This window comes from Denticeps clupeoides, chromosome 7 (assembly GCF_900700375.1).
Source record: "Denticeps clupeoides chromosome 7, fDenClu1.1, whole genome shotgun sequence".
In the NCBI taxonomy this organism is placed as follows: domain Eukaryota; kingdom Metazoa; phylum Chordata; class Actinopteri; order Clupeiformes; family Denticipitidae; genus Denticeps; species Denticeps clupeoides.
The window spans coordinates 6,411,873-6,424,481 of record NC_041713.1 but is presented as its reverse complement, the minus strand read 5'-3'; the positions used below and the strand labels follow the sequence as shown (position 1 = coordinate 6,424,481).

General features: G+C 43.3%; 1 protein-coding gene across 2 annotated transcripts in view; it reads left to right on the top strand.

Annotated features, from left to right (window-relative positions):
* Positions 1-2,789, top strand: part of usp43b (ubiquitin specific peptidase 43b) — a 60,442-nt gene extending 57,653 nt beyond the window's left edge. For both annotated transcript variants that reach the window (XM_028985472.1, XM_028985471.1), the window contains exons 13-15: positions 354-512; positions 1,288-1,413; positions 1,562-2,789. In XM_028985472.1, the coding sequence (XP_028841305.1) occupies positions 354-512; positions 1,288-1,413; positions 1,562-2,676 (1,400 nt within the window). In that variant the 3' untranslated portion in view covers positions 2,677-2,789. The remainder of the gene's footprint in view (positions 1-353; positions 513-1,287; positions 1,414-1,561) is intronic.
* Positions 2,790-12,609: the final 9,820 nt, after the last annotated feature.

Sequence of the window (12,609 nt, the reverse complement as noted above, 5' to 3'; positions counted from 1 at the left end):
CTTCTCTTTGTGTTGTATCTTTAAATTCACCCTTCATTCTGATGTTGCTTTTCTGCAAAACATATCATCATCATCATCATATATATATATATATATATATATATATATATATATATATATATATATATATAGAGAGAGAGAGAGAGAGAGAGAGAGAGAGAGAGAGAGAGAGAGAGAGAGAGAGAGAGAGAGAGAGAGAGAGAGAGAGAGAGAGAATTATTAGTAGCATTATTATGGGTCAATTATAAATTTGTAAGCATATATTTGTATGCTTACAAATTAGTAATATAAATATATATATATTTGTATATATTTAAATACACACACACCCTTGGGTTCTTTTGTTTACACAGCTTACTGCAGGAACTCTGTGGATGGACAGTGGTACAGCTACGATGACAGCAATGTGGAATCAGTGGCTGAGAGTGAGGTGTGCACAAGGGGGGCGTACATCCTCTTCTACCAGAGACGAAACACCATTCCAGCCTGGTCAGCCAGCTGCTCACTCAGAGGTTTGCACACTTCATTTGCTTTTATTTATTTATTTTGCTAAATCCCCCTCTCAACTCCTCACTAGATTAAAAAATCAATATCTTTCCAAACCTCTTCAAGATAAAAACTCACCGGCACCACACCGGAGCAGCTCAAATGGAAAGTTCAGCAGGGGTTCCAAATGGTAACTTGTTTGGTCTAAAACACCATCATGCTGGGCAAGGGCACTGCAGGAATTGCAAATGCTGTTGCTGTCCAGATTTCAGCCGTCTTATGTTTTAACGAGCCATATAGGCAGTGGTTGTCCAAGCGGGTAAGGAAGCGGCCCCATAATCTGAAGGTTGCCGGTTCGAAACCCCGAACTGCCAAGGTGCCACCGAGGTACCACTGAGCAAAGCATTGTCCCCGCACCTATCCCCAGGCGCCTTTAGTGGCTGCCCACTGCTCACCACAGGTAATGGGTTGAATGCCGAGGACACGTTTTGTTGTGTGCACCGTTTGCTATGCTGTGTTTCACAACCACTTCACTTTCACTTTTTTTTCCACTTTGCAATAACAGGAACTAAACAGTGGGTGGCACCATTCAGTGCATTCAGATTTTTCTTAAATTCATGCGTAATGTAAAATATTTTTTAGATTCTGTATATTTCTTTTGTGATCGCACTATGGTGGGGTCTGTGTGAAAAAGCATTTCAAGACGCTGTATACTGCTGTACTGACAATAAACCTACTTGAATCTCGTGGAAATTGTGGACAGCAATGTCTCTCATCGCCTTTCTCTGCCTCTTTTTGCAGGCTCCACCAGCTCTTCCATCTCAGACCACTGGCTTATTCGTCTGACAGGGGACAGTCCCTCTCTGAGTCCCATGGCACCATTGGCAGTTACAGCACCCGTCTTTCAGCCAGTTCAAGGAGACACAGGTGACTTGATGCAGGATCTTTTTTAAATTTCTGGTTCCGAATGTAAAAAGACGGGCCAGTTTATTTCAGATGAACAAATGATACCAGATAACAATGCAGTTTATGTGCCTGTTCAGACGTTCTAAACTCTTGTTTGTCACAACTCCAGATGGCTTTGAGACCAGGCCGTTTGTCAGAGGTACCCAGGGTCGAAGTGTGAGCCTGCGCTCTCCTCCCAAAGCGTCCAAGGAGAGCTTGGCCAGAGTTTTTCCCCTCCAATGGTCCTTTAGATCCAAGGACTGTCACAAGCCAGTGGCATCTGGAGCCAAGCCTGGCGAGTTGGTGGAATATCTTGAATCTGGCCGCCGGCCCCCGTGCAGCAACGAGCCCATCATCACCCTGGTGTCTAGTCCTTCCACGGCCAAGGCCCAGCTTCTGGCCAAGAAAGGAGAGACGGCAAACTCCCCTAGCTTGAGGTGTTCCGAAAAGTCTGGAAATGAGACGCCTGGTTCCCCCAGGGTGCCTGAAGGCCAGTGTCGTAGGCTGTCTGAGCCACCCAGAGGTGGAAGTATAAATCAGGAAGATAGGCCTTGGAAGGGCTCCAAATCAGGAAGCAGGACAGTCCAGGATGCCTCTTTTGGGATCGATTCCAGCTCTAGCCCAGCGAACCCTGTCAGTTCCCCTATTGTGCCACCCAGCAGGGACTCCGCTCTAAAAAGGGCCAGGGTCCAACTCACACTTCCAACAGTGCCCAAGGCTGGAGAGATGGACAGGCCAGTTCCAGTACCAGAAGAATGGACCAGGACAACAGGGGGGGAGACAAAGGGCCTGCGGGATAGTTCAGTGTCACTGTCCCTGAAAGCCGGCATTCTAGTGAAGGACCAAATCCAAGAAAGTGAGAAGCAGCGGGCGGCTAGGGAGTCCATCTCAAAGCACAAACTCTCCAATGGAGGTTCATCTGCCAGACTGATGCTCTCCAATGGTACCCTGGGTGGAGCACTAGAGAACTTGTCCAAGACGAGGCACACCAAGCTGGTTTTCAATGGCAAGGAGTGCCACGGTGATGTAAACCCCACGTCACCTACTGACATCAAGCGGGCCCACAGCTCCTCCAGCATTCAGGGCAAGATGGATACGAGTCTTCGCCGCGCAGCTTCGCTGCAGAAGAACGGGCCGTTCGGCCCTTTGATGGTGGACAAGCCATCCTTTGCCACCCTTCAGCGGGTACGCTACAGCACCACCTCCCTGGGCAGGCCCAGGAGAGTGCCTGAGTCCTGCTTCTGACCTACAGCTTGCTTTCTCTATACTGCTGCAAGGGTCGATGATGGGGATGCTTTTATGAGCATAACTGGAATCACCGTCTGAAGAAATCGGAATATATTCCTTTTGTTAACTTGTGCAAGTGCCTTTCTAGTTGTTCTGAATGTTCTAGAGTCCATTGTTGGCCTGAGTGAGCAAGTCTTACTCCATTGTGTTATCAGTGAGCCGGACCTTTTTTTTTCATGTCTGTAATGTGCTATGCAGAATTTGAACTTGAGTCGAACCAGTTCCAGAAGAAGTGATGAACTGTGGTACCAGTTCATGGCCATTCATAATGTTATCATGGTTCACATTTCAGGTACTACTGAAATTTCTCACTCTCTCGTTTTATTTTTAATAATTCAAAAGGTCCATAAGTTTTGGTTAAAAAAAGAATGTTCGTAAATACATGGTCATATTCTACAATCTTTCACACTCAATTACACTGAATTGTGCATGTCTGTTTAATGCTTGAAGGTTTCTTAAAGAACACTAATATGCAGATAATATAGATATGAATACATTATTTACAAGCGCACAGAGAGAAAACTAAATGAATTAATAATGTTACTGGGTCACAACATGACTTTTTTAAAACCTCCACACAAGTTGTGTACTTATCTGTCTTCATTTATACTTTTGCATTCAACACACTCACAGTCACACTCAAATTCCTGAGACAAGCACACTTAGTAGAAGCACACTTCCAGTATGGAGCAATTTATCTGGCAATTTGAGGTGCTCCACACCCTCCAAAATGTGCCTCTGAGCGCATTGTGTCACACCGTGTGTGTGTCACACCGTGTGTGTGTCACACCGTATCCAGTAACTGGAACGAGAACTAGTAAGATGTGCCGATCATTCCAAAAATCTAAATCTGAACAGTCTGTTCTGATGTGTACTGTTTCCAATATTTAATTAGGCTGGTTAAGTAAGAGCAGGTCTCTCTTCTCGGTGTCTTTCTCTCTCAGCTTGTCCATAAGGGATGCATTTTACAGTCCTGTGTAGTTTGCCGCTTAATTATTTCTTGCAGATTTCATGAAATTCTTTGCCTGACATTTCAGCCGAAGCAATTCGACACGTCGCAATTTGACGACTCTTTATATTTACCAGCACATTTCGCCCACGCATTAACCTGAAATAAACCACATTGACACAAACATGTGAAATAAAACTGGGAGCCTTGGCATTTGCATGGGATGATTTCCCGTATCGGAGTGCAGCAGAACCATGGGAAATTGCTGTGAAGTTCTGGTTGCTTCGATTGCCTGCAATGCTTGATGCAGGAATCAGTTTAAACAGCCGGCATAGGTCTAGCAGGACCACATGCATGTGCGTGTGACAATTATTCTTCGGCGCTTCACTTTTGTGGGCAGGGAGGGGCTCGGTCCACCCCAGAATCGAACGCTTTTAAAAAATAGATCTCAGATCTGTGATATCAGGCCTCCGCCGCAGAGCCCATGTCATGTGATGTAGTGTTTAATGTTCCTGCGGAATCGTCCATCATTAAAAAGTCGGCCTGATGTGTTGTCCTGGAGAAAACGGGAGGCTGAAATCAGCACGCATAGCGTTAACGACTAAACCAACTAAACTTGAAGCTTTGCCATGTTTCCTAGACTTTCTGCATGAGTCAACCAGTGACAGGGAGAACGATTTTGCGTGGTAATTGTTACCCCACATTCCCATCCCGAAGGCAACAGAGACTATGACTAAAGCTAATTTGCATTTGATTTTTTTTTTTTTTTCGAGGTGATTTTAACAGCAGTTTGTGTGGCCAGTTGGATATTTTTTCAAAGCTTCTCTTATGTACGGGAACTCATACCTTGCAGAATTGCACACCTGAGCCTTTTAATCTCGGGGTTTGGGTTCAATTTCAGACGCCCTTGCCCGTCTCTGCACTCATTTCTTGGTTCAGCCACAGAAAGCCAGATATGTCTGAGCTGACACTTTAAATAGTCTGTATGATGTGAAAGAATTACACTTCACTGGAAGAAACATCAGTCGGACCTCAATTATTTTTTCCATCAGTGTGAATGCTGCTGAAATGGAAAAAGATTGTTATAGATTTTTTATTAGACCTGCATTGTTATAGGTTTCACAGTTATTTAGGGAAAAAATCTGGTATGTTTGGTACAGTACATTGACGCCTTATTTGCCATATGCAGCTTCTTTCCCTTCACACGTGTTTTTCATTCACTCCACATCATTTTTGGGGGTGCAGAGATATTACGGTGTTCCCAAAGCATACATCCATGTACAAAAAGCAGGCCAGCTCCGAGAATTTTACTGAAAATGTGTGTAGACAGTCCTGAAGTACTCAATCATGGTTTTCTGTCATTTTGGTGTTCAGGATTTTTTTGGGGGCAGATCATAAATACTCCCGACACTTTCACACATTTACATTCAATGAGGTTCAAAATTGTAAGGTCACTAACATTTAACTAAATGCATTTTTAGTTACTGTGCCCAATGTGCAGACACACACTGTCACAATGTGTCTCACTTGACAGCCCAAAAATGGCCAGTTGTCAAGTGCGCCAGTTGTCAGGCTTCGTTTAGAAGCTGCTGTAAGGCCAGTAGACCATGCAGACAAAGACAAAGAAGAAGACATAAAAATTCAGCGCATTGCCGCCAGGGACTGTACATCCCGACACCTTTAAAAGGGGCTGGTGAAGGTTGAGATTACTTTAAAAAAGTTACCTAGTTACCAGGGAAACTTAAAATGTTCAAATATCTCAAAATGTTGAGGGCGTTGCCCCATCTTAGTGGAGAGACGCTTCATCAGATTTCATCAGATGTGGATAAAGACTTAGTTCCAGGGCATAATGTACATTTAACATGTACATTAATGTTGTACATGCACTTTAATTTCAGCAAGGGTCTCAGTGGTGCGACTAGCCATTGGAGAAAAAAGTTGCAAAAAAAGTCCTTGTCTGCATGTGGTTCAAGCAACACACACACATTAGGCCCATATCGTATTATAAACCAATCAGAGATTGTGATGGGCGGGGCCATGGTCCCGATACTCCTGTATATGTGAAAGTGCACATGATGCAGTGAGACAGAGTGTGGTGAGTAGCATGGACCCGTCAGATAGGCCGATCGGATGTAGCCACGGATTAGAGCTTTAATCAGGCCATAAAAGCTCAACAAGTATGGCTTTTTAAAAGGCCCACACACTGCTCCCTGGGCGCCTGTCATGGCTGCCCACTGCTAACCAAGGGTGATGGGTAAAAAGCAGACGACACATTTCATTGTTGCACTGGGTGCTATGATGCAGTGTTTCACAATGACAGTAACTTTCACTTCACTTTCATTTACAAGTCAATATTAACAATATGGACCTAGATTTTTTAATTGAACCTGTGACTGCGTAACAACTGTGTTGTTAAATGCGATGCAGAAGACAAAAAAATTTTGTTCACCTAACTTTTATGCTAGAAAAAAGTTAGGCGCACCAGTGCAAAACGTTAGTCTAGAGCCCTGTGTATTTTTGTTTCATGGAAACATAACCCGACGACCTCTGCCTCGGGTTGGCTTATGAAGTTTAACTCAGCCAATCATCATTGTTTATGCAGTTGTCTTGGCCTTCAACAAGAAAAAAAAGCAGTAACTCACAGCATGTTAGTGCCAGTAATGGTAACGGCATTGTATCCATGGAAACAGTAATTGGTTAGATTGCCCATTACTTTTATTCTTATCACCATTAATCCCATTATGCTCTTGCTTCTCTGATGTTGATCAACTCAACATCTTGCTTCTCTGATGTTTATATATCGATGAATACTACAATATGTAAAGTTTGTGAAAACTTATTACTTGCTCTTTTTTTTTCATTTATAATTTCTCATTAATCAGCTACGTCCCAGTACTAGCTGCTGTATTTTAATTTGAAAAATTTTTGATCTCTCAAACGTGCAATCTAATTACACTCCACTCCAGTCTATGCATCACATTGGTTTAGCATTCATGTATGGAGAACTTTAAGTGATGGCCCTGCACATTATTATAAATGTGAAGGTTACAGAAGGGATTTCCATTGACTGACATTTATTTTAATCATCTCGCTTGCTGTCTGGGGAAGTTTCAAATTTGTGGAAAATGGAAAGAAAAAAGCATCAATGTTTATTCTGTGTTGAAAAGCAAAAGTCCTGAGTCTTCCACTGATTCCTGCACTTTTAATACACAAATAAATAGCCCTGCCAGGCACCTGCCCAGCATTTAAATGCAACCAACTACCTTTTCCTTCATCTACAGATGAATATGCTTACTAAATCATTGTTGAAAGATGCCTGGGTATAACAGTCGAGGCGGAACGGGATTAAATTAAATCTAATTAAATATTCTCAGACTGTAATCATAGGAGTGACTTATTTAATGAGGCAAAGTTCACACTTATTATGATCAAATGTTAGTCATTTCATAAATCAGGGTCCATTAGTACTGAGGCAGAAGGCCAGTCATGGCAAATTTAAAGGGGTGTCAAACATTATACATTTGTTACGTGCAGAGACCAGAATGTGTGCTATGTGACAACTAATCATTTTGACTTTAAAAGTTTTATGTCATATGTATTGATTATTGTGTTTTTTATGTTATGTTGCATTTGCCATCTTATGGATAATCAAAACACCTTCTAGCAGAATGTTCTGAATGCTAAACGTGCTGATTCTGCTCTGTTAATATTCTCTTCCCTGGGAATAACTTCAATAGAGTTTTGTAGGTGACTTTGACATGAAGACACTTCTGGGGATTCCAAGTCCTGAATATTAAGCCGCATTTAGGCCATTTTCTTTTTCAGTTTGTGTCTTTCTGATCTCGCACCTGCTACTGTAGCATCCCTTTCACTGCAGACGACACAAAAACAAGCCGGAATGGCGCAGAGGGGGGGGGACGCTATCTGGACCAGGGGAAATGACAGCCGAGGTGACGGCGTGTGATGCGGCGCTCCTCCGGCTGCCTTGCCGCTGTTATCAGCGTGGAGAGGGCTGCGCTGACAGCTGATGATAGAGCACTCGCTGCCGGGCTCGCCGGGACTTCTCTGCGTGATGAGCAGGTGTGTTGTTTTTAAAAATTGCCCTCCTTGCCCGTGTGTGTTCCCGCAGCTCAACGACGTGACACATTAGAAACGTTGTTTTGAACACACGGGACCGTTTTTGAGCAATCAGGGGAGATGAACAAGCAGCGGGATGAACCGTGGCGCACAAGCACGTCTGAGTTTACCAGAATCGCTGCGCACTACCAAAGGTGAAGTCAGGAAGTGGGGGATAAAACGCAAAAACAGTCGAGTTGCACAAATTGGTTTGTGCACCCTTACTTAAAAAGTCTCTGAACTTTTAGGTGCAAAACAGATGAACTGATCACCAAAGATCATTTAAATAGTTTTTGTTTTTTTAATCTTGCTTGACGGGTCATTTTTTTAATCCATTTCTTCCTCTGCTCATGTAACTGGACTCAGCAATCGACATTTTAAGAAAAAGCGCCGAAACATTTGCATGTCACTGTGTATATTTACACACTTTCATATTGTGTGTGTGTGTGTGTGTGTGTGTGTGCTTATTACTATCTTGAAAGTAGTCATGCTGATATGCTCAACGTGGACATCAGACCAACATCACACATGGATCTATGTTGATTTGAACATTTTCGACCACAGCCATAGATAAAAATTTGCACTGGGGGTTGGATTTTTGTTTTTTGTAACTCTGGATTATGTTAATTTATTGTTGTGTGACTTTTTCTTTTTTTTTTTTTTTTTTTTACAAACCATGGGTGTCAGAAACCCTGAAGGAGCATCATAACTTTTAAAAGCGTTCAATCCCTTGATTAATTTTCCCCTCGTTTTGCTTTCATTTTGGCTAAGAAACGTTTTTTCCCACATGCATGCTGAGCTGCGCTCTGCTTAATCCGGCTGTTGTGCTGCTACTCACTCCTGGCAACTGTAGTTTACTTGCCATTCGCATTGAATATTTACTTTCCCCCCGTTGCTGTACGGCTGACACACTGAGTTCTTCATTTCCATACACTGCACTGCACTTCAATTGGTCGCAGCGTTATTAAACACACAAGGTGATTGTTGTCTTCCTTCTCAATGTTCCCCCATCAAGCCAGACAGCCGCATTGGCACGATGAACCAGAATGCAAAGCAAACAGGGACACAGTAGATAAACACACAGGTGGGCCAAGGACAAAGTGAAGCAAATAGAACTCAGCTCGGTTTTTCTGTCAAATTAAGATGTGAGAAAGTAAAATTGCAGATTCAAGATTGGTTTATTGTCAGTGCAACAGTATACACAGTATACCGTATATTGAAATATTGTTTCACACAGACCCCCCCATAGTGCAATCATAAAAGAAAAAAGACAAAAATATGTGTGTGTGTGTATATATACATATATATACACACACACACACACACAAAAAAAAATTAAACTATAATCAGACATACATATTGAGACGTTTGCAATTGCAACTCGCCTTCAATAACTGCCTAAGGGTTGCGGGTGCCATAGTGAAATTGGGTGCAAGGCAGGGACCCCCCCTGTGCAAGTGCAGTACAAGTGCAACAGTTAAAACTGTGAGTTCTGGGTGACCTTGAAATTTTGTCCAGTCGTTGCAACTTTTCCATTCGGTTTGGCTTGCCGGCTCGAATCCCGATCCGACCAAGTTATCACTGAGGTGCCACTGAGCAAAGCACCATCCCCACACACTGCTCCCCGGGCGCCTGTCATGGCTGCCCACTGCTCACTCAGGGTGATGGGTTAAATGCAGAGGACAAATTTCACTGTGTGCACCGTGTGCTGTGCTGCTGTGTATCACAAGTAACAAGGTTGCTAAAGGCTGTGCTGTGATTGTTAACAAATTAAACCCTTTTCTCCATCAATGTTGCAGGAAAAGTGGCTAAAGACACCAAGGAAAGAACTTCAATTTCCCCTGAGGTTCTAAATATTTCTCAGTATGGTCTCAGCTTCGGTACCATTCCAGTTTTTGTGGTACCACTCCAAAGATTGTGGTCAGTATCCGCATAGGGTGGCAGATGGGGAGGATCAGAGATTTAGAGGCGCTATCTCCTGCACGGCTGTGTTTTTACAGCTTAAAATATCATGTCACCAAGAGATCTGATACGAATCCCTTTCCACCCTGAGCTGGTTTTTAAGCTGTTATTGTTCCGGTGAAAAGGTGTGTGAATGGTAAATCGGGACTGAGAAGAAAAAGGAACGAGAGGAGAAAATCTCTCAACACCTTTTTGCATTTGAATTGCTGTTTGGTGAAAGCCCACAGGATTATTCAGGTTTAAGGTTTAGAGTTGCCTAGGTGACTAAATTATCCTGTCTGGCAGGAGCACAAGTTCGTTAGCTCTATAGCAGTGGTTCCCAACCTGGGGTCCTCCATTAAATGTATTAACGATAATACAAACTCTGAATAATCTTGTACGCTATATAGGGTAGACCTGTAAATCTCCGTCTGTCACGTGATGTTTGTCATTTAATCAGTCATTGAAGCATGCGAAACGTGCTTCAGTGACTGGTTAAATTACAAACAGCATAGGGTGGCATCGTTCAAGTCGGCCCGATACCTTTTCCTGCATCCGTCTCTATTCATCAACTTCCCTTGTGTTTTTCTGCACACTGTGGCGCTCACGTCGCGTGTACGGCAGGCCATGTGTGCCATGCCTTCCATACACGTGACTGCCCCGTTGGTGTGCAGATTCGGCTGAGATGGGGTCGTATAGTAAAAGCTGATATACTCACCTGCTCTTTTTGCGCTGTAGCGGAATTGGGGTTCCCGTATAATGCCACAGTCGCTCTTTCGCGCTGCTTTGGCGACCCCGGCATTACAACAACAACAACAACAACATTTATTTCTTATATAGCCCAAAATCACATACAGTATGTCTCAATGGGCTTTGACAGGCCCTACAGTTGACACCCCCCACACTTGACCCTTCTGCACACAAGGAAAAACTCCACACAAAAAAACTCTAGGAGAGAGAAAAAAAAGAAAGGAAGAAACCTTGCTGGTCTGATCACTGATCACTGGGGTCTGCCAGTAGTCTGGGCGCTTGATTCCGTGTCTCGGAGAAAAACAAACAGAAGCAGCGGCAGACGGTTGGACTGTACGACCGATACTGAAATATGTGGTATATTGGTGCTACAGTGGCCCGGTACCCTAACTAGGACAGCCTAACTGGTGAATTTAACTTTGTCTGTGTCTAACAGGGGGGACTCTGTGATAAACTGGACTTTATAATTGACACTGTGTCAAAATCAAGTGAAATGAGGGTCTAGGACTTTAGCAAAAAGCCAGAGAAAACAGATAGGTTTTGAGATTGGATTTAAACACTGAGACTGTGTCTGAATCCCGGACACTGACAGGCAAGCTGTTCCACAACTGCGGAGCTCTATAGGAGAAGGATCTGCTCCCAGCTGTGACCTTCTGCACCTTTGGTATCAGTAGTGACCCCGCACCCATTGATCGAAGGGGGCGTGGCGGTTCGTAAGGAACCAAAAGTTCACTCAGGTACTGTGGGGCGAGACCATTTAGAGCTTTATAGGTTAAAAGTAGGATTTTGTAGTCAATCCTAAATTTGATGGGTAACCAGTGCAGTGATTGTAAGACTGGGGTGATGTGGTCAAATTTCCTGGTTCTGGTTAGAATTCTGGCTGCAGCATTCTGTACTAGCTGGAGTTTACTCATGCACCTACTAGAGCATCCAGACAATAATGCATTGCAGTAATCTAACCTTGATGTAATAAATGCATGGACCAACTTTTCTGCATCATGCATTGAAATTATATTTCTTATTTTCACAATATTTCTTAGGTGAAAGAATGCTATTCTAGTGACATTATCTACGTGCGAACTGAATGAGAGACCTGCATCAATGATGACACCTAGATCCTTCACTTCAATACTCGGTGAGATAGGAAGGCTATCCAGGGTTATTGTGTAGTCAGCCAGTTTATGCCTGGCTGCTTGAGGCCCGATTACAAGCGCTTCTGTCTTGTCAGGGTTTAACAGGAGAAAGTTGGTGAGCATCCACTGTCTAATGTCCTTCAGACAATTCTCTATTTTGTTCAGCTGCTGCCTCTGGTCTGGCATTGCTGACAGATACAGCTGTGTGTCGTCAGCGTAGCAATGAAAGCTAATACCGTGTTTGCGGATGACGTCGCCTAAAGGTAACATGTATAGAGAAAAAAGTAACGGACCTAGGACAGAACCTTGTGGAACACCAAATTCTACTTTACTGTGTGAAGACGAAACACCATTGATGTCCACAAACTGATATCGGTTGGTCAAATATGATCTGAACCATTCAAGGGCTGTTCCCTTAATCCCGATAACATTCTCTAACCTGGCAAGGAGAATAGCGTGATCAATAGTGTCAAACGCTGCACTCAGATCAAGCAGGACAAGCAGCGAGATGCGTCCCTGATCAGAGGCCAACGGCAGGTCATTAACCACTTTAACCAGCGCTGTCTCAGTGCTATGATGAGGTCTAAATCCTGATTGATATACTTCGTGGATATTGTTACAGTCTAGGTATGTGCTCAGCTGCTGGGCTACAACTTTTTCTAAGATTTTTGATATGAACGGAAGGTTGGATATCGGTCTATAATTTGAAAGCTGACTGCGATCAAGATCCGGCTTTTTAATCAGGGGTCTAATGACTGCTACCTTGAACGAACTTGGTACGTGGCCGGTGCTAAGCGACGAGTTAACAATTTTGAGGATAGAATTTATAACATTGGGTGCTATTTGCTTAAGGAGTCTTGTTGGAATCGGATCCAAAGCGCAAGTACATTGATTTGATGATGAGATTAATTTGATTAATTCATGCTCTTTAATAGGGTTGAATCGTTCTAATCGGTGGTCTATTAGAAGATTATTTTCCATGGAAATATCGGCGGAGCTATT